The sequence below is a fragment of the Lagenorhynchus albirostris genome, chromosome 1 (assembly GCF_949774975.1).
Source record: "Lagenorhynchus albirostris chromosome 1, mLagAlb1.1, whole genome shotgun sequence".
NCBI classification, from domain to species: domain Eukaryota; kingdom Metazoa; phylum Chordata; class Mammalia; order Artiodactyla; family Delphinidae; genus Lagenorhynchus; species Lagenorhynchus albirostris.
In genome coordinates this window covers 177,574,307-177,596,830 of record NC_083095.1, presented here as the reverse complement: position 1 = coordinate 177,596,830, position 22,524 = coordinate 177,574,307, and the positions used below count along the sequence as shown (strand labels likewise).

The 22,524-nt window shown below is 37.7% G+C and overlaps 1 protein-coding gene across 2 annotated transcripts in view; it reads right to left on the bottom strand.

Moving 5' to 3' along the window:
- Positions 1 to 22,524, bottom strand: part of PLXDC2 (plexin domain containing 2) — a 413,757-nt gene that overhangs the window by 240,519 nt on the left and 150,714 nt on the right. For both annotated transcript variants that reach the window (XM_060161213.1, XM_060161202.1), the window contains exon 3: positions 6,112 to 6,323. In XM_060161213.1, the coding sequence (XP_060017196.1) occupies positions 6,112 to 6,323 (212 nt within the window). The remainder of the gene's footprint in view (positions 1 to 6,111; positions 6,324 to 22,524) is intronic.

Genomic DNA, 22,524 nt, shown 5'->3' with positions numbered 1-22,524 from the left:
CATCAGCGGGGTTAGTGTCCTTACAAATGAGATCCCTAGAGAGCCTTCTAGCTCCTTTAGACATGGGAGGACACAGCAGAAAGACAGCCCCCTACGAACCAGAAAGTGGCGTCTCATCAGACACCAAATCTGCCAGCTCTTTGACTTTGGACTCCCAGCCTACAGAACTGTGAGAAAGAAATTTGTTGTTTAAGCCACCCAGTCTATGGTATTTTTGTTATAGTAGCCTGAACGGACTAAGACACATAGCATAAGGGAGTTTAAAAATCTTTCCCCGCTTACCAGTGCAAAACTCTCTGGCTAGAAATATCTTGATACCTGGCTACCTTCTAACTCTCTCTCCATGACATGGTTCAGATGACACCTTGTCTCTCTTCATTAATCCTGGCTCTCTACAGAATAAGGGTCTTCCTCTGGGTGCTGATTAACTTATACAGTATTTCTGCTCCTTTTTAATCACATGCTCTCACCATGCTTTTCTTCTCATCTTTTGTGGAAGGTGATCTGACACTTACATGCATTTAGGAAATTTCAATTCACTCGAGTCAAATAAGTGTGTTTCCTCAGGATTATCTGAGTCTTCCCTTTGCACGGCTTTCTGCTTCTGCAACCACAGATGGATGCCTCTGAAAGTTTAAGATTCCCCTAAGATGGAAACGCTTCATTAAAAAAATCGACACCAGCTTTTACATTCATAAAAAATATAGTAAAAGAACTGTTCAGTATCAGGTGGTACTTTTCTTTCTTTTGAAAAATGTCACAAATCTGCATGATCACATGCTTCTCATCTGTAAGTACTGTCTTCCATGAGTTCACGGAGCAGAACAGTGGCCTGAAGAAAGAATCAGCACAGCAGTATTCTGCATATTTTCATTATTTCTGTAAAATGGGATGATGTGTCTTATTACTACCCTACATTTACATTCAGTACTGTTATTGTCAGATCTCTGAAACTGAGAAAGCATATCTATGCTTGAGACACATGAGCAGTAGGATTTCATTATCTAAGAATATTCTGATGTATTCTCTGTACTGCAAACATACCATGGAGATTATGCCCCCATGGGACATTATGAAATTTGCCTTTGCTTTGTAAAATATCTCAAAGTAACAGCATTCTCTTTTAGATGAAGGATTTTCCAGTGACTTCTTTCCTGTCAAATAGAATACCTAGTTATGAACTGCAATAAAATATTAGAACACACACAATAACCTGTGTGCAGCAATTGGCAATTGACAGCTTTTTAAAGAAATATATTATAGAATTTGTGACAATATGATACAGATACAACTGGCAGTGTGCCGTAGCAGATGATCAAAAAAAGAGTTTTTACATGTGCATTTAAGTGGAAACACAGTGGATCTGTAGCTTTTAGCTACTTCTATTGCACATATGTGCTAACCATTTTCCACTGTACTTTCCTCAGATATGAACTTTAATGCGATTATAGGTGATACAATTGTTAGATATGCCTGCAATTTTTATTTGGTACAAGAATGAGAAATCCACAAGATATGTTGTTGGTAGGCACTGCAATTTAATCTAAGATTTTTCAGAAATCTATATCCTCAAAACTAAGAGCTAAATCTGCTCTGTGCTCTAACTCCTTGCAATGCAAAGTGCCGCCTGTAGTTTAGCCGCATCTGCATCACCGGAGAGGTGCTGGTCTAGCTCACAACGTCTCAGTCAGTTTGGATCACGGAGCTACACTTATATGATCCATAAACCTTATTTTTAATCTTCCCTTCTTCAAGTTATCCAGGTACTTTGGAATCGAAGCCAAAAAAATAAAAATCACACTTGACAATCCTTTTCAGAAACATTTTCATTGTCCCAAGAGAGGGAATATGAAGTTCCAAATGCTGCATGTGAAAAAGTGGGAAAAAACCACACATTTGGTTCCATGTGTTAGAAAGGACTGATTTCTGTAAAGTGAAGAACTGTAAGTTACCAACAGCATTACACAGGAATAAGCTGAGGAAACTGAGCTTTATGAAGACCAGTAATTCTCACCAAACACTGCTCAGTCCCTCTCCATCCCATAAGGCGCCCTTGATGCTGCAAGAGCTCCACCCCAGAAAACGGAAGGGCAGCCAGCAGCGAGGCGGAGATCCACGTGCTGCTCGGCCATGCATGTGTCCCTGCGGTCATGGAATTCACTGAAGGCTGCTCAAGCATGGCCAAGTCATGCATGGAATTCAATCTAACCTGAAAGTCCCTGAAGCCCTTATATTCCCAAAGTAATTACAAAAAGCATGCTAGTGACTGCTTTTAATACCTACTAATCAGGGGGAAGTACTCTTCTTTTTTTTTTTTTTTGCGGTACGCGGGCCTCTCACTGTTGTGGCCTCTCCCGTTGCGGAGCAACAGGCTCCGGACGCACAGGCTCAGCGGCCATGGCTCACGGGCCCAGCCGCTCCGCGGCATGTGGGATCTTCCCGGACCGGGGCACGAACCCATGTCCCCTGCATCGGCAGGTGGACTCTCAACCACTGCGCCACCAGGGAACTTGCCCAAGTGGTTATACACCCACATGAACAGAGGAGGTACAAGAATAAAGGTCTCATGTAAAATAAAATGCAGATCGACAGTGGCGCTTGCCAAATGTTGAGTCCCCACTTATTCATCAGGAAATACGAACTGTTTCAAAACATCTTTATATCTTCATGAAAAGAATATGAAAAAAAGAAAACAATGACAACAGCAATGAAACTTCAATTGGAAGATTCTTTAACTGGGATACTAAGTTTTACAATCCCTCCATTATCTGTTCTTGTGCAGAGCCAGAAAAAATACTGTCAAGTACCAAGTTAAGAAAATAACAGCTTTTGTTTATTTCAGAGTGAATTTGTGCCAAAATAGTAAATATGCTATTGTCTTTTGTTTTTGTCTTTGTTCAGTGAAAGTGGGATACAAAGTCTAGACAATGGCAGAAGTTGGGGAGAACATGCACAGGAATGCCATTCTGGGTGGTTTAAGTCTCACTGGGATACAAATTATTTTAACAGCCACTGCTACAATCAGGGCTCTCAGGCCAAATAATTCTGATTCCTGACATCGACTCTGGAAGCTTCTAAAAGGCAAAAGCATACACAGTCGTTCATGCTCATTGCTTATATTAAGCAACATAAATCAAAATGCTATTCCTAAAACATAAGAAAGACCTTGTCACGATGCCCGGCACAGAGCAATCACTCTATAACCATTTGCTTCCTTTCTTTCTTATTTCCATTTAACTCAATCGGGCAAAAGTATTTTCCCCAAAAGAGACGCAACAGTTTTCAAAAATACTATTTCAAGGGCCAGGATAAGTAAACTTTACAGAGAAGTTTCTGATGTAGGCTTTTGCTTCCAGAACTAGTGGTGGTGCCGAGGGGTGACTTATGGGACTTTAGATCCCCAATAATCTCCATCAATCCCCAGCACCCCATAAAAATAAACTCAAAATAAAAGCAGTCCTCTAGTTATGAAATCTGGCTTCAAGACGAGTCCCCTTTCAGCCAGACTGAAACCCTGAAGCTACTCTATCGATATTCAGGTGCTACCGTTATCCAAAAGCATTACACAATCAAACAGCCATTTATTTTTCCTTTTATTAGAGGAAGCAGAGCCAAGTAGTAAGGCTAAATCTTGAGAGCTGGGCAGTCCTGGGTTTGAATGCCAGCCCTTTACTCATTAATGAGAGACCTTAGGAAAAATACTCAACCTAAAACTGAAAGGACCCTCATGTTAATCACTGAGATTAGCCAGTGAAACTGGGGATGCCTATCTCAGCAGGCTGATGTAGGGACCAGATAAGATGATGACCGTACAGCACCTGGCAGGTCTTAGCACCAAGTGAGTGCTCAGTGACTAGCTCCCCGCATCATCCTTCCTCCTTTTTACTGATTCAAAATCTCTGACATTACATGGTCTCCCTCTATTAAGGAAAAAAAAGAGAAAAACTGGCTGAATAACAGAATCATGGCTATACTAACAACTAGAATTGTACTGATACTTTGGGGAGTGTTAATATATCCCTGAGTAAAAGGATTTTCTATTTTACCAATGATTAGAAAAATTCAGCATCCTGCACGGAGATCACAGAGTTCTGGGAGTCTGTGTTCTCTCCCTTTAATCTCAATAGGTTACTAGTTCCAGGCAAAGAGGAAACATCTCTGCTTCTGTTCAGCTCTCCTTTCTTTACGCTGCACCCTGGCTCAAGGGCAGCCCAGGGAGGAATTATGTTGCCTACCCTGAGTTGTTACCACGACATTGTTGCCAAAATAGCAGGTACTCTGCAGGAGTCAGAAGAGCCTCTTACAGATATTATATGAGTCTGCTCCTGGCACGTCATCCTCTGTTGTCTGTTAAGGGCCTGACGGGGGCAGTCAGCGGCCACCAGAGTCACAAACTAACTAAGGCGATGGAGAGGGGTTTTAAAAATCTTCGGGCTCTCACCTAAAGAGAATCCCAATGGCCTGTGCTTCATTTCTGAAGATTCCTCTCACCACGAGGGAACAAAATGATGCTTTGATACCATCTGCAGAACTATGTCATATCTGTTTCATGAAGTTGAGTTCTTTTCCTAAATAATGAGTATTTCAGGGCAGTAAAAAGAATGCTGCCTGGTTCTTTAAAATAGAAACCTGTTACCTGGGACATAGTAGGAACTAAACCTTCAGATTGAGAGAATATACAAACGGACAATGTCCAGACCATGGATAACAACAGAACTCTGACCCCAACCTCTAGAGCAACCAGTCCAGGGAGCCAAAACACAATCCTGGCAGCCATCGGCCCAGAAGGGGCAGGACTTGATTAAAAACTGATGGTTTCTCTATTTTTTGTCCCTATGCCCCACTCTGGACCAACCACAGAAAGCCATGTATGTTCCCCAATCACGAGATGCTCGGCTTCTGATTAGCCTGCCTCCAGCTTCTCCGTGCCAACAACCTCTAATCAGAGCACACCTGGAGCCTTCTCTTTTTTTAACGGAAAAACTTTCCCACTCCCCTGCCTGCTTTTGAGTCTCTGCCAAAGGCAAGTGATAGAGGCTCACTCCCTGGCTACAACAAACTGAAAAAATAGCTTCTGTTCTCATTTGAATGGTTTTTGCTTAGTTCCATAAGATTCACTTGTTTGTGTCTGTTATATCTAGTATACTAACAAGATCATATTTTAGGATTTGCAATGCTAAGGACTATGGGAACTTAAGCAATGCAATACCACCCTCGAGGCCTCTGGGCAACCCCAAAATCTGCCTAGAATGTGCCTTCAGCAGCCTTCCCTACTTGCCAAACCCACCTCCAACCGTCCTTCTCTTTCCAATTTGTGGCCCCAATTATCACAAAGAATTATATAGAGTAATAGAGTGACCAACCATCAGTTTGCCCAGAACATTTTAGGCACTGAAAGTTCTACATTCCAGGAAACCCCTCAGTCCCAGGTAAACTGGGACAGTTGGTCACCATGCAAGACTCCTCATAATGCCATGCTGTTCTGAGACTCAGCCTCTGCAGATGTAATTCGTTCTGCCAGCAATCTTCTCTTTTACCATCGACAAATTATCAACCTGGTGAGCTCCTCTGAATCTGCCGAGCGCGGGCCTAAGTGCCCACTCCTAGGCCTCTTTGACAACAGCCCATCCCCTAATCCCAAGCAGATGATCATCCCCTCCTCTACGCCACACTGGCCTGTGTATACTTTTGCGCATATCACGTGGCATAGGGATGAGCTGGTTACGGCGTTTACACTTTCTGACCCTGTTACACAATCATCTCCTTGCAGGCAGGAGATGGACTGTATTTCCCTTTGTGTCTCCTCACTGACGTCATCACAGCAAGCCCATGTTTGTCTGTTTCCTGAGTAAGTGCAGTTGTGGGTGATTAAATGGCTTAGCTATTATTTATTTTATTTATTTAACATAATTATAATTACTTATTGAATTCCTGAATATTAACAAATTAATTATTTATTAATGAATTAAACTGATCCTCTACAAAAAAGTCCATAAGTTCCAGACTGAGCCGAAGGGACAGCTTATAAATATTGATACATATGTGGAAGTTGGGTGCCTTGTAAGAAACAGACTTATTAATCCATTTCAATTACCCAGATCATTGACCTACCTCAATCTGGGTGGTGTTGTCCTGCCCGTCGTCCAGGAGCAGGTCCGTGAAGCCTCTGCGCTCTGGGGAGTCTTGGCCCAGGCTGGCTCGGTTTGAGTCTACCACCTTGAGAGAATCCAAGTGCCTTTTCCACCGGTGGCTGAATGCATGGGAATCCACCTCCACCTCCTCTTCTGTTTGTGGGAAGGCCTGAGCAACCTCATAGTGCCAATCTGTTTGGAAAAAAAAAAAAAAAAAAATTTACCACCTGTTATGCATCATTTGCATGCTTTCTAATAGAGAAGAAAAATATTCTGCTAGTCAAAAGAAGAGGAAACTAACTCATAACAGTGAAATCTGTTTAACGGTCATATTTTTGAGTTGGTATGAATATCTCCGAGTAGAATGCAATTTTAGGACACACCACGGTAAGTCGTGACAATGGTTAATGTGCACATCCAGCAGAGTCCCCAAAACAGTTGTGCAGCCCTAAAGTAATGCACTTTTATTCCCTTCCTTGCCCGTCCTTCACACACACCCTTCATAAACATTCTCTAGTTGTTCTGAGAAAACAAACTACAATCCAAACAAAGGAATGAAACTAAATGATTCCCAGCACATTTGAAAATACAAATCAGACATTAATAACTTGTGAGTTTATATTATTTCATGTGAGTTATGCTGGGCAGCAGAGAGAAAACAGAGCATTTGAATGGGTTAAATAATACATGGAATGACCTTTGTGCAAACGTGCTAACCTGCCTTGTAGCTCACAAGTCAGACTTGGTTCACTGCCGAACTCATTTAATAAGCCACGTCCTCGGGAGGCATCACAAACGCTCTTGCTCATTTGAGCTGTTCTCACCTTGGAATCTTGTCAGGGTGGTAAAGGATGACAGTGATAGGCACTTAGAGAAATGGATGGGAAGGCAAGGAGATCAAATCACAAAGGTATTTTAAAGCCATCTGCAGGGACTGGCCTTGCTGACCCAGCTCATTCTCCTACTACAGGAGGGAAAATTAGATTTAATCATTACTCCTAGTCTTTCATTTCAGTGGGTCAGCAGGGGAAGGTGTTCCACAAGTATGGGAAATTCAGTGTCTCACCAAGAACAGTTCTCCTCTAGGCAACTATTACCAAAAGATACGAATTGACAGGCTTTATAACTGGCAGGATATGGGTTCAAAAAGCGCTAAGAGAGCAGTGATTTAATTACAGCTGTGAGGTTCCCATCAATACAAGAATGTTCCAAGAAACAAAAATGTATTTAATGAAGCTTATAATACCATTAAATCGGTTACTTAGAACTCTAATAACCAAGTTAAGGCTTCCACTACTAATCACATGCAAATGGTCTAAAATATCTCCCTTTGAACTCAGAAAGATGCTAATCATTCTTCTAGAGGGGCTATTCTTTGATTTCACTGTGAATTTAAATGATCTGCCACTGCCTAAAGCCTTATTGAATACAGTCTAGAGTGATGCACTACCACAGTGTTGGCAATCTAGACTTTTCCATGGGCTTGGAGAATATTAGAGCTTAAAAGAGTCATGGAGATGGAAATGGCCAAAAATTCCACAGAAAGGAACCCTAGAGCCAGAAAATGTAGCACTGTGCTCAATTCACAGAATAGCTAGTTGTAGGCTAGGAAGAAACCCAGGTACATAGAGGGTTTATCATGGTCCCCTCCCACCTTCCACACAGTAAATGTTCAATAAGTATGTCTAATGAGTATTTTACAGAAAATGTTTCTTTTCTGTTTGTTTGTTATAAATTTATTTATTTTTGGCTGCATTGGGTCTTCGTTGCGGTGCGCGGGCTTCTCATTGTGATGGCTTCTCTTGTTGCGGAACACGGGCTCTAGGCATGCAGGCTTCAGTAGTTGTGGCATGCGAGCTCAACAGTTGTGGCTCTGGGGTGCAGGCTCAGTAGTTGTGGTGCACGGGCTTAGCTGCTCTGCAGCATGTGGGATCTTCCCAGACCAGGGCTCAAACCCGTGTCCCTTGCACTGGCTGGCAGATTCTTAACCACTGCACCACCAGGGAAGGCCCGAAAATTTTTCTTTTTTAAGGTGTTGTCCCCACTGGACATTGAATAATGCTCAATAAATGTTTGCTGACTGACCAAATGAATGAATAAATTGTAGACAGTCTCTCTGGAGCAAAAATGATAGGACCAGGCACAATTAAGTACGGAAGAAATACTGTACAAGGATTCAGGAGACCTGGGGTAGAATTCTTTCTGTTAGGTTTGCTGAATTGGGGATATTGCATGATTTACAAAACTCTCTGTGCTTTAGTTACCCTATATTTCAAATGGAAATGGAAATATCTTACCTGCAAAAGCAGACAGCTTTTCCTGAGTATGTGCCAGGTTCTAAGACTTATGATTCTAGGCAAAGCTACATAAAGCAATTTTATTTGCTTTATTTAGATATCCTGCCTCATTACCAAAAATATATGAGGCAGCTTACAACAAAAGTACACAATAAAGTTTTATAACAACCAGATAAGGCCTCGTAGCACAACACTCAGATTAAACTTTAGAGCTGTGCATTCACCTTGCACTAGGGGTGGTGGCTATCTGAATACAATCATGTAGGAACGACTGAAAATCTATAGGATCCTTACTAGAATGTCAGTGCAGATAAGAGGGATAGCAAATATCATGTAGTCAATGGATTAAACAGTCCTAGATATAAAAATATTATTTAAAAAAAATCACAGAAAGGGAAAGTCTCCAGCCAGAGGTTTCTCAGTTCTTTATAATGTAAATCAGAAAAAAAAAAAAACCACCAAAATCTCCAAAGAAGTAGTCCTTATTAAAATCTTCAACTGTTGGTTTCTTTAAAATAGATGTTACCATTGGATATTAATTGCCTGATATTAATTTTACCATTATTCTTTTAGATTTTTATAACACAGGACAAAACATAGTACTTTTCATGATGCCTGTTAGGCCAGTAACATAACACTAGCCCCTGTGGCCCTGGCACAGAGCAGAGAGTAGACGAAGCAACTAACACTGGAGGAGCTGTCTGCAGAGGAAGTCTAGTTCTCGTCTTTGATTGCTCTTTCTCATTTTCTCCCTGCCTTCTTACCCTAAGAAGGAGCTTCAAAACGTAGGGAGGATAAAGTCCATATTCCCACTGCTAAACTAATTAAACAAGGAGGCCATCAGACTGAGGTGGCTCTAAAACCTTAGCAGCCTACGTAAGTAAACCCAAACCTGAGCCTGCAGCTGCCTCAAGGTTAAGAAATCAAAACCTAAGAACAGGGCTTTCCTGGTGGCACAGCGGTTGAGAGTCCGCCCACTGGTGCAGGGGACGCGTGTTCGTGCCCCGGTCCGGGAGGATCCCACATCTTGCGGAGCGGCTGGGCCCGTGAGTCATGGCCGCTCAGCCTGCGCGTCTGGAGCCTGTGCTCCGCAACGGGAGAGGCCACAACAGTGAGAGGCCCGCGTACCGAAAAAAAAACAAACAAAAAAAACCTAAGGACAACCAGTCACAAACTTACACCTTGACTTTTCTGAATCAGGCAAACACTTAAGCTACAGCCAATCAAATAATTTCCTTGTTTTCTTCTGCCTTTTCTCCATAAAATCTCTCCCCTCGTTGGGGTTCTTGGAGTGTTCCTAACCACTTCTGGTTTGTGCTGCCCCACTGAAATTGATTTTCAGTCAGGTAAACTCTTAAAATGTTGAATATGCCTTAGTTTATCTTTTAACACCACTTAAGTTGAAATTTGGGAAGTCTGATTAGTGTGTCAAACTCTTGTTCTTGTGATGAACATTCCAACTCATTTTTAGCTAGATTATTGGGGAAGGTGAATTTAACAGACAGGTAGGCCTCCCGTATAAAACAAGCGCAAATGCTTCCTCTAGCATTTACAAGGGTAAGTCCCCAGACAGCTGTGGGTTTTGGTGTTTGTTTTTCACTTTCTGGCAGTGTTTTATGATTTTTTTTTGCTTGCTTTACTGTTGTATTAATTGCTATTACAGCCGTTGATTAGTTTGTCACCCTGATGGATGTGCTTGCTCCTTCTAGAATTTACTACAGTAAACTTTGTAAACTGATTACTCAATCACTTGCTGGCTCTGACTGTAAAGAGTAATAAACAAAATCTAAGGAAGGAACTGAGGGTTTTCCAATGTGAACATTTGTGAGCTTTAGTGCCTAGCCTCTGTGAATTTTCTTTGGGTTGCTATTTTATACCTAATTCTTTTTCTCCGGTTAGGTTATGAATAAGCAAGACGACCCAATCATGCATAGAGGAAACATTCCTGTTTGCTCATAATTCAGTAGTACATGGTTCATCAAGACTAAAGTATGAAATTGGCTTCGATTTTTAACCCATTTCAGAATGATTTTTAGAGAAGATAAAACAAGTCAAAAATGGATGTTTCCAGAAATAAAGACTGAGAAAAACTGGCAAAACCACAGCCTTGTTATCTACATTGTAAATTACTCCTATGCACTTCATGGGCTTTCTAACTCACAAAAATATTTCAAATTATCCTTTAAATCACCACCAAAACAAATCATTCAGAAGAAAGGTGAAGGGATATATGTAATATAATTTTTCCCTTCCCAGCTGTAGTGAAAACAAAAGCAACAGGAGGGATCTTTGAATAGTCTGGTTGCACAGACTGTCTGCTTTCTGTCCACTGTGTGTTAATTAAACCACTGATGGAAAACCGTCAAAGAGAATTTTCGCCAACATGTTTTGCTATAGTTGTTAATCACATAGCACATGGAAACATTAAATATATCTAAGGACTTCCATTTGGATATAAGGAAAGCAAAAAGACTTATTTTTGTATATTTAATATATAAATTGACCTTAACACATCCTTGAGATACTTTATTTGATAAAAACAGTAGATAAAGTATTACTGAAGAAGGTATTTCATTACATTTCAAATAGACCATCATTATGAAACCCAATAATGTCTAGTTAATCTGAGAGTAAAATAAGAAACTCACGTACATCTTCATATTATTCTTTGCAAACCTTGCAAGTCTCTTTTGTGCTATCATCTACTATAAAATAAAATCATTTAAAATAAAAACAAAAGGGAAGAAAGCTGTTCTGGGTTGGATGTGTTTATATTTGTGTCTTATCCTAATGATTTTATTTAAATACCTTACATTTAGCTAATAGTTGAATGCATCTTTAACTGTATTTCTTGAGTCTTGCATACAAGCCGTACATACAATATATGTCGAATGACCAAGGAGTAACCACATAAATTGACATGCACCTTGTGCAATGAGGATCCATTATGACTGCACCTTCTGACATGCACTTTGGTCTGCACTTCACAAATGAACCAAATCACTCTTGTGGATCCTCTGCAAAAACGTTAAGATTTTTTACTGCAAACAGATTTACTGGCTAGATTCATCTGACAATAGATAAAATTATTCGGCTAAGGTAGACTGCCATATGGCTTCGCATCTCAGTTTATTACGGAAATGAAGAGGAAATTCCATACAAATGGTTATATTCTTGGTTCTGTCCAATAATGAACTGTCTATGTAGTGGACTTGGAGGTTTTGACTGATAGCATTACAGAGTAAGATAGCTACAGAAGAGAAAGCAGACAGAATGTTTTGTCGAGAGACATTAAAGGGTTTGAGTGGGACCTGGACATCATTTTCTTGTTAAGCTTTGTGTCCCCCTGGTTGAAGACCACTGCCCCGTGCTCTAGCCCTACCACAGGTCATGTCTTCACCATCTCTTGCCTCCTACCTGGTATTACTTTCTTCAAACTCTACCTTCTCCAACCTTTTCTCCATCTGCTATCAGAGATACCTTTTAGATTTATTCACTTCTCTTTTCTGATTAAAACCTCTAAGGCTCCTTACCACCCAACAATACTATAAAACACCTCATGCTCTTGTTCTAACCCCTCTTCCCTGTCTCTGCCTCCCCCATCATGCTCTATGCTCCCACCACACAGGATTTCTCAATCATCTCTTTACCTGCAGTGAATACCTTTGCATGGCGGAAAGCCCTTCCTCACTCCAGGGCTTTGGGAAATCTCACAACTCCTTCAAGATCCAGTTCAAATATTGTCTCGGTAAATGGAGCCTCCCTTGACTCCTCCAGGCGGGGCTAATTGAGTTTTCTTCTGTAATCCAATAACCCTTTACACCTGACTCTTTAAACCCTCTTCCAACAATCCCCACTTCAGTGTGAGATTGTGCAGAAAAGAGTTAACACAGCGGGCCTGAGACTGCTATCCTTAGAAAATCTTGTTTGCAAGGTTGGCCCTGGCTGGTGCCTGGGAACTAAGATTTGGGGAGGGTTCCCACCATCCCCTAACAGATAAGAGTGGCTCACTGTGGCTATACTGCCTGGGCAAACACTACTGTTTATGCTGACAACCAGCCTTCCTTTTGGGAGTCTGGAATTTTGGTACACGGTAGATAGAAGGTAGTTATGTGAACAGTTCCCAATAAAAACCTTGGGCACTGAGTTTCTAATGAACTTCCCTGGTTGACAGTATTTCACATGTGTTGTCACAACTGGTTGCTGGTGGAAGTAAATGCTTCCTCTGCGCTCCCGCTGGAGAGTGCTCTTAGAAACCTGCCCTGCTTTCCCCAGACATTAAAAATGCCCCAAGTGCCTTTTCCTTTTATGAATTTTGCTTTGTATCCTTTCGCTGTAACAAATCACAGCTGGGTCTTATGATTCCTCCTATCATATGACCAAACCTAGGGTGGCCTTGGAGACTCCTGACACAGAGATGTTTCAGAACAGGACTTCTATCTTATTTATATTTTTTGTCCCATCAGTACAAACATGGATATTGAAATATAATAAATATCCAAAGTTTTCTGAAAAGCAAATGAATGAATGAGTAAACAAATGACTGGCCAGGTTGCCGCTCATCTGAGACAGCATCTTAAAGGATTATGTATGCGATCTGCTGTCCAGCTTCTTAAGATTTTAACCATGTTTCTTGCTCAGTCAGATAAAAGGATGGAAGAAGGCAAAAACTATGGGAAAACAAATCTATAACAGCCTCTCCTTATCGGATATGAGTTTGACTCAACAAGAGCTCACTGGCCAGTTGGGTGATGTTCAGCAACACTCGTGGTTGCAGTTCTTTCCGGTTCATGAACTCAGTAAGAAACAGAACACATGTCTTGGAAGAATGTGGGCATGGCCAGTGAGACTGAAAAGCTATGAATTAGTTGAAAACAAGGACATTTTAAGTGAAAAGTGGAAAACAAGTGGAGGGCTACTCTAGAAGTTTGAAGCATAAGAGTCCAGGCTCTGAGGCGCAGAGCAGGAGAATCATAAAGGCCTAAGGCCGAGATGTAAGTGGCCTGCATACCCCTTACTCTCCACCCTTCCCCTTCTCTGACTTCTGAGTCATTGCAGGGTTCTTGGTCACTGTACAGTGTTTTTCTGGTGAAGAACATTAGCCAGTTCAAGAAAAAGTACACAGGAAATGAAAGGGAATGGGAAAATGTAACCAAACACTCAACCCAAAATATGTACAAAACCAGTTACACGTTAAAATTGTAACAGTTTTCTAATCTTACTATTAAATAAAATAATAAGACATTTTAATTTTATATATAAAATGGTTAATTATCCTATGGAAAACATGATTAGCCTTATGAGCAAATGTTAATATTTAAGACAATTTTAAGGTATTGTTGCATATTTACTAAAATATTAAAAATAAACAGAAAGGATAGAGCTGTGTTAACAGTTATAAAGCAGAAGTGTTCTATGCATTGCTTCTAATAATGGGTTAATAATAGTAATATTACTAATAATAACTACCCTTCATTTAGGGTTGGTAGAATGTCAGGCACTGTTCTAAACATTTGCAAACATTAATGTATTTGGCATGTATCAATACTATTATTAACCCCATTTTACATATGAGGAAATTGATGTATATGATATGGTAAGTGATATACTAGGAAGGTAACCAGAGCTTGATCCATAGGCTTGGTTTTGACTATCATCTAATCTACCTATGATTAATCTTTAAGGGATCAAATTAGCAATGTATCAGAAAGCCTAATGACACGACACAAAGAAACAATCTAAAAGAAAAATAAATAAGACAGAATGTGCTATTTAAAACGGTAAAAATATGTAAATAATCCAGCATGTGAAAACAAGGAATAAAATACCCCATCAAGTTGACTGCCAATGTGAGGAAACGAAACACAGCCAATGTAAAAACATAGCAGAAAATAATAGCACATTAATATTGATTATATTTTTTAGTTATATCTTGAAATGTTGGGAAGTACTTTAAAATAAATAATCTTGTTAATTGGGCATTTTCTATTAACTGCCTAGTAGAAATTTAAAAGAAAAACTGAATTCCTTCAAGTAGACTCAAGCATTTGTTTTACCATGACGACAATCTCCTGTTTTATAATAAAAGATGATTGTCAGAGAACTCAGGCCATCCACTTATTTTTCAGATAAATCTGTCAGATTTGGAGAATAAACTTATTTCCATGTTAGCCATAGTCTACAAATAATCTACAAACAGTGAAAATAGCATTTAATTAAATCTGAGAGTCTTTTAATAAGGTTCTTAGGATTTTCTGCAGAAAACATAGCATCATGAACCCAGAAAGCACATGGAATTTTTAGGTATGTGACCTCCTGCTGTGTGTGAAATAAGAGGGGGCAGCTTTACATAGCTTTTATAGTCCCTCCCAGCTTATAAAAGTCTACCATCTACTTGCCAGCTAAATATCTTGTTAACATATTTTAGGCTATTTGGGATCATGTATTAAGTATTCTACATTTGTTTTCAGATTTACTATTTAATTTGTGAAAATCCATGCATCATGAACTTTAGAGTCTCCATAGCTCAATAAAAAAGTGAAACTATTTGGTAAAATACCTTAACATTTCTCTTTATCATTAGCCATCCTCAACTACCCTTGTTTCCTGTATTCAGAATGGCTGATTTTAAAATAAGGGCTCTGCACTAAAAGCTAAGTCCAGTGCATGAAAAGTGTGACTCTGACAGCCAAGGGAAATGGAAAATTTTGTAAACAAGGACCAGTCATGGCCAACAGCCTCTAAGGAAAATTTAGTCTTCTGAGCCAGAACAGGCCAGATGGAATCATGGTTATAATGGTGCCCCATGTCAAAGATGATGTCCAAATGCCTAGGGCCCAAATCACTGAGGGCCTTCTATTAGATTACGGCTGCCAGATGTCTGATAGACTCAATCTCACTGTATATTGTCATCAGACCATATTCAGTTTGTGGGGTCAGATCCATAATGGCCCAATGTTGAGCCCAGGCTGACTTAGCCAATGACCACAGATGACAGACAACACATGTATTTCTATCAGATTATGTTGTGTAACTTTTATCTGATTTAAATCATATAAATCATACCATTATCAAAACAGCCCCAAATTTCTACAGGTTAAATGCCCTCCAGAGATTTGTGTGGAATTGGATAAGCAGCCAGTAACACCTGTAATTTCCTCATCACAAAATTATCTCTACCATTTAATGTTTTAGAAGGTTATGGTCCTAAGGCTATAGCTGCGAAGCCTCAGGCAATTCAGTCAACTACTCTGGGCCTGTTTCTTTATGAGAAGATGACTTTAGTTAGTAGAAGACACATCACATTCTTAGAATCAAACCCAGAAGTATTTTTCTGAAATGTGATTCTGAAGTACAATATAAACAAATTATCAGATTAACTGCATCCACACTCCTTACTTCCCCCCCAAAATAATGAGCAATGCCTTTCACATAATCCAACAACTAAGGGATAAACACCTGGTTTGACAAGGTCTCTAGATCTGGCCTCAGCCCTATGGCCTGATCTGTTCCCATTATGACTAGACAGATAATATTAGCTGTTAACTGTTGAATATCATTCCTGGTTAAAGGTGAAAAATACAGCCACAAACTCTGTATTTTTGGGCTTCCTGCTGTTGCCAGGGTTGATAATGCAGGGTTAACAAAATATAGGCTTAAGATGCTCAACTTTGAGCACCACACAAACACAAAGGAAAGCCATTAAAGAATGTTAAGCAGAAAATTAAAACAATCCTATTTCAGTTTTATATATATTTAAAAGGCCAGCAGGAAAAATGTCAATAGCAATTAATACTATGTATATCTATTCAATTTTTTGATTATAAGATGGCAATTGTATATAGTTTATCCTCATATATGCAAGTACATATCCTACATAATAAATTTTTTAAAAGATTAGTCCTCAAATTTAAAAAATGAGCAAATGCCATAAACAGATAATTCATAGCAAAGAAAATATAAATACTAATAAATGTATTAAAATATTTAACATTTTAAGAAGTCAGAGAAATACAATAAATTACAATTCTTTCATATACTACAGTCACAAAGATTTATTGTAAAATTGTACTTGTCGATATTTGATAGACTAATTTCTTGAAGCTATTATTAGAGAGTATTGTACTCTCTAATATTGGTAGGGAGATTCCAATTTTAATCAAAATTTCATATGTGCATATTTTCAATCAGTAGTAAAAGTCTTCTAGGATTTGATACTGTGGAAATATTCTTAGATGTGCAAAAAGATTTATGAATAAGTATAAAAAACTGTATATAGTATTATTTGAATTGGGTAAAAGGAAAAACATACATATACACAAAATTTAAGAAGAGAAAGAAATACATTATAGTATTACTTAGTGGTTTTCTCTGTGTCATGCAAGTTGGAAGCAACCAGTTTTATTCGGTTTGTTCTTTTGACATATCTTTATTTTACACATTTTCTACAATGTGTTACTTCTATAGCAAAGGAAAAAAGTCCCAAGTCTCTACTGTTTGAAAGTCAAGTTCAAACAGTCTGACTTGGTGAAGCCTTTCATCGTCACCAATAGATAATTTTCCTAGGCAGAGTTATTTTAATGGGAACTCATAAAACTTTAATCAAACCCATTGCTGTGTTCTTCTCATTATAGTGTAATTATTGATTAAATGCCATTCCTTCACAAACTACCATGAACTTAGCCAGGGGAGGTGTCATGTCTTTATTCATCTTTGTGCTCCTTTTTGTTATTATAATAAATGTTCACTAAAACTGCCCAGGCTGTACAGTCTGTTTCCTTAAGCTACGTCATGATATAGTTGGGGTGGTGACATGGCGTTTTCCATCATGGCTGCTCTTGCTTAAGACAATCTCATTTTTCGGCTTAAAATTCTTAGCCTTATATACTTAGATATGTTGGGTTATTTCTTGAGAAAATTAGTAGCAGCCCTACCAATTTCTGTGCAATTTCCTATATTTTTTATCACCCTTTTTCATCAAGTAAAAGATCTGTGTTACAACATTCTAACTTCGAAGTCCTTTAAAATGTTCACAGAGATTAATACAGCAAAACAAAGTGATTTTCCCCCAAGTTATTCTACTTCTTACATTTGATTCATACATTTAATGCAATATGTCTTCACACGATCTTAGAACCACAAAGCAATGGGCAAAACTACTCAGCTTTGATATCTCCAAATAACTTTACAAAAAAAAGCTCTATGAAAAAAATCACAGGAAAGATGTTTCTGAATATCAAAGGTATTATGAAGCAAGGATTCATAAATAATATATTAGTTACAGCAAAAAGCATATAATTCTTTAAACAAAACTGACACGTTGTTATTTACATTTAAATAAGAAATACTTTATACACAAAGATGTGCTCACTTCATTAAGAAGCTCTTGAGTATTTACTAGCTGACAACCTGCATGATTCATTTACTTGCACAGTTCCCCTTAAGACTAACTCAAGATAGTATTAGGGGTGAAATACCTTGACACAGAAAAAAATATTTCTCTAAATAAAATCATTTGATTTTGAGTTAAAAAAAAAAGAAACCATGTTCCAAATAGTTTCTTTCATAAGAATGGGAAACTTTAAGTCAAAAATTGGGAAAACGGGGTTTCCCTGGTGGCGCAGTGGTTGAGAGTCCGCCTGCCGATGCAGGGGACCTGGGTTCGTGCCCCAGTCCCGGAAGATCCCACATGCTGCGGAGCGGCTGGGCCCGTGAGCCATGGCCGCTGAGCCTGCGCGTCCTAATATCGGTAGGGAGAGGCCACAACAGTGAGAGGCCCGCGTACCGCAAAAAAAAAAAAACAAAAAACAAAAAACAAAAAAAAATTGGGAAAATGATGAGAAATAGAAAGTGGAATATCAGTGTAAATTTAGTTAAGAAATTTTGGTCTCTTTACAAACTGTATTGTATTTTTAATAATATATTTTACTCCACTGAATTTACAATATTTTTTTCACTTTTTTGGAAAAGAGAAATACTTAAATTTGCATATCAACCACCATTCAAATAGCAGTTTTAAAATAAAAGTTCCCAAGAATTTCTAAAATGTTATGAATATCTGAATTCTGTAGTTAATTTCTTAAATAACATTCCCTAATTAAACTGCCTGATTGCATACATTTATGCTGATTACACAATTTAACTAACATTGTAAATAAACCACAATCAACAAAATTACATTAAAAAAGAAATTAGGACAGTAAAAACTGTACTAAAGTTAGATTTTAATTTATGTGATGTATTCCTGAAATATACAAAATAACAGGTAAGGATTAAGCCACCAAAGTGAGATGGAAATCCAAAGTATCCTTTCAACCTGTATAGATTAGTAGAACTCTGAAACTTTTAGAATCCAATTGCTTCATTCTTCATTTATCCTTGAATTACCTTTTCATAAATTTTTTTTGTCAAAAAAACAAATTCCAGATAAATTGAAAAAGTCTCTGCTTTAAGTACTTATTACAATATACATTTATCAAAAACCTCCCTTCTATGAGTGTGCCTACATGGCCCGGAAAAATATCTGAATTTCATAAAATAATTAAAAATCCAGGACTTTCATTACTGGGCAACTGCAGCTTGCCAGGTTATTGCCAAAACTTATATTTTACACATTTACTAATGCTCTGGACAATACTAAGATAGGAATTATTTCCATTATTTTACAAATAAGCAATATCTGAGGAACATGGACTTAAGATGCTCCAGTTCAAAAAGTCTATACATGATGGACTTTACACATTTCCTTATAGTAAGCGTCTCTCTGTTTTATCAAAAAAATCATTATCAATATAAAAGAGTGAATAACGTAAAGGGCTTTAAACATTTTTAATTTAAGTACAGTTGACCCTTGAACAAGGTGGGGTCTAAAATCTGGGTATGACTTGGAACCTTCCTTATCCACGGTTTCTCTGCAGCCCCGCTTCCCCCTCTGCGGATACAACCAGCCTCAGATAGAGCAGTACGGTAGCATTTACTATCGAAAACAATCCACATGTAAGCGGACCCACGCAATTCAAACTCACCTTATTCAAATGTCAGCTGTATTATGTTTCTTCTAATATGAAAACTTTGAAAATTAAATCGTTAAAAAGAAAATAGGGGGAAAATGTAAGTATCCATTATTCTGTCCTAGGTGCAGGAGGCAGAGTTATCACCTTAGTGAATATCCTTTCTAGATATTTCTTTGAATGTCTGCACATTGTCTGCATACAAAAAAGTAGTTGTGTGTGTGTGTATGTATGTGTATAATTTGTTTATTTCAGCACTACACAATAAATATCTTTCCATGTAATTGACTGTATACTGCATTTAATAAACAAATAGTATATATCATAAACTAATTAATCATCAATTGTTGAACTTTTAAGTTCATTCTAGAGGCTAATTTTTTGTGAGCAGCCTCAATTCTTTTTCAGGAACAATTTATGAAAGAGGAATCTCTACTCTGTTGCACTCAAACTGCATCAGTCTACAAAATAACCAGCAGAACATGAAGATGGGTAGCCCATATTTTCATCAATCACTTAATGGTGTCTTTCAAAAAATTTTTTCACCTATTTGTTCAATGAAAAACGGACTCTCACTAGTTTAATTTACATTTTTGATTCCTAGTGAGTCAACATTTTTTTATGCTAGTCCCATTTCTTGTTTCTTATTTTGATTATCCTATTCAAACCCCTTTTGTGGAATAGGTAACTCATTTTTTAAATTTAAAGGATTGTTTGGCTTAATAAAAACTCTATTTATAAACAATTTTCAGAAAATCATTTATTATATAAATCTGCTGAAAACAATCTATTGAGTCAACACGTATTTCCCTAATAGATGAGAGTATTATGTTGTTTAGTTGCCTTTGCACAGTTATAACGTAAGGAAAGATGCAAGGATTATGTTTGCAGATAAAACTCAACATAGTTCTCTACTTCTTTATTTTCAGCATATACGACTACTGGGGAACATACTTCCTAAAAGTGGGGAGAATGCTTCTGCCCCTTCAGAAGACCCCTGTTCAAATATTTTATTGATTATCTCTCCAGCTGCTATGAAAAAACAGCTACCTCTGTCTGACTGTGACACTTCTGGAGAAACTGTCTTACATACAAAAAGAAGTACAGTTGACTTTTGAACAACACAGGTTTGAGCTGCATGGGTCTACTTATACATGCTAAATTCTTACAACAGTACTACAGGATCCAATGTGGTTGGTTGAATCTACAGATACAGAACTGCACATACCAAGGGGCTTCTGTAAAGTTACATGCGGATTGACTGGAGGGGGGTAGGGGGGTGGGGGGATGCCCCTAACCCCTTGAGTTATTCAAGAGTCAACTGTTGACAGGCAAAGTCCTTATTGAAGTGCAAGTCAAATATTTTCTTTGATCCATATCATCACCTGTATTAGCCTATGGGATAAAATAATAGCATACTACCTTTTGCATGGTAAGTTTAAAAACATACTTTATGAACATTCATTTTTTTTAAAATCGAAATTCCGTTAAGCATCTCCTAGGCATTTTTTTGTTGTTTAATCATTCATACCCAGAGTAAACTATAGTAAACTAGTTTTATATTGCCAATATGGCATTAATGTAAATATGGCATTAATATGGCATTAATAAGCTAAAACTAATTTGAAAATTTGCCAATACAAACATTTTAGAACTTATCTAAGGGGCTAAAATGTTGGCTCAGAAAATAACAAAATTGAAAACAATACAACATTTGAATTTAGCACTGAACAGCAAGAATATTAACATATTTAATCCTTGCCAAATAATACAATTTGGAGATGATGTCATATACTACATATTTCCTTTTCTATATCTCTGTGGTATGAGTTAAAGTATTCTAGTCCTAAAATTCACTATGAGGTAAATATTCATTTTTGATAGTTCAGACATAACTCTTAAATATTACCTTCAGTCAATTCTTATGTATTGTAGGTAACAGTAGTATGAGGATCATTTGATTTTGAGGAGAAAGTTTAGATATGATTTCTATAATTTTTAAATGGTTAAGAAAAATATGTATAGATGATAGCACAAATGATAAAGCAAACTAGACACAATGTTAAAACTTTGAATCTGGTGAAACACATGCAAGAGTTATCTGTATTATTCTTGCATTTTTTCTTAAATTCCAATTTATTTCCAAATAAAAAAGCAACCCCCTACTCAAACAGATACTTTTACACCAATGTTCACAGCAGTATTACTCATACTACCCAAAAGGCAGAAACAATGCAAGTGTTTATCAACAGATAAGTGGATAAACAAAATGTGGAGTGGGTGTGCATATATATGTATATACACAAATATATATAAAATAAAATATTATTCAGCCATAAAAAGAATGTAAATCTGATTATAATACAACTTGGATGAAGCTTGAAGAGTTTGCTAACTGAAATAAGCCAGACACAAAAGGACAAATATTGTGTAATTCCACTTATCTGAAGTACCTAGAGTAGTCAAAACATTAGAGACAGAAAGTAGAGTAGAGGTTACCAGATACTGGAAAGACAGAATAATGAGAAGTTATTGTTTAATAAGTACAGTTTGGGATGAAGAAAATGTCCTGGTGATTGACAGTGGTGATGACAGCAAAACATGGTGAATGTAGTTAATACCACTGAATTGCATAATTAAAAAATTGTTAAAATGGTAAATTTTATGTTATGTATATTGTAACACATAAAAAATGATCCCCCCGAATAGGTCCATTGCTTAGATTTGCTCCTTTTTCTGTATTCCTATTATTTATAGATTATTATATTTGTACTTCAAGGGACTCTATTTTATATGTTTTTATACTTTAACTCCATAAAATAGGGTCTGGTACATATAAACAATTATTTAATATTTGATGAATGAATGAACAGAATTCATGAAAAAATAGTAGGAAGTCATTGGTTATAACCCAGGGAGGGTCCAAATTCTTATATATTATTGAATGTCCTCATCTTTTCTAGAAGCTACGCATATCAGGTATTTTCCAGTTCTGTATTTCCCTAGGTATCAGACGTTCAAAGCCTTTCAAAATCAATGAATCTTCAAAATCCCAAAAAATGAAGAGCAGTCTCATATGACAGATAA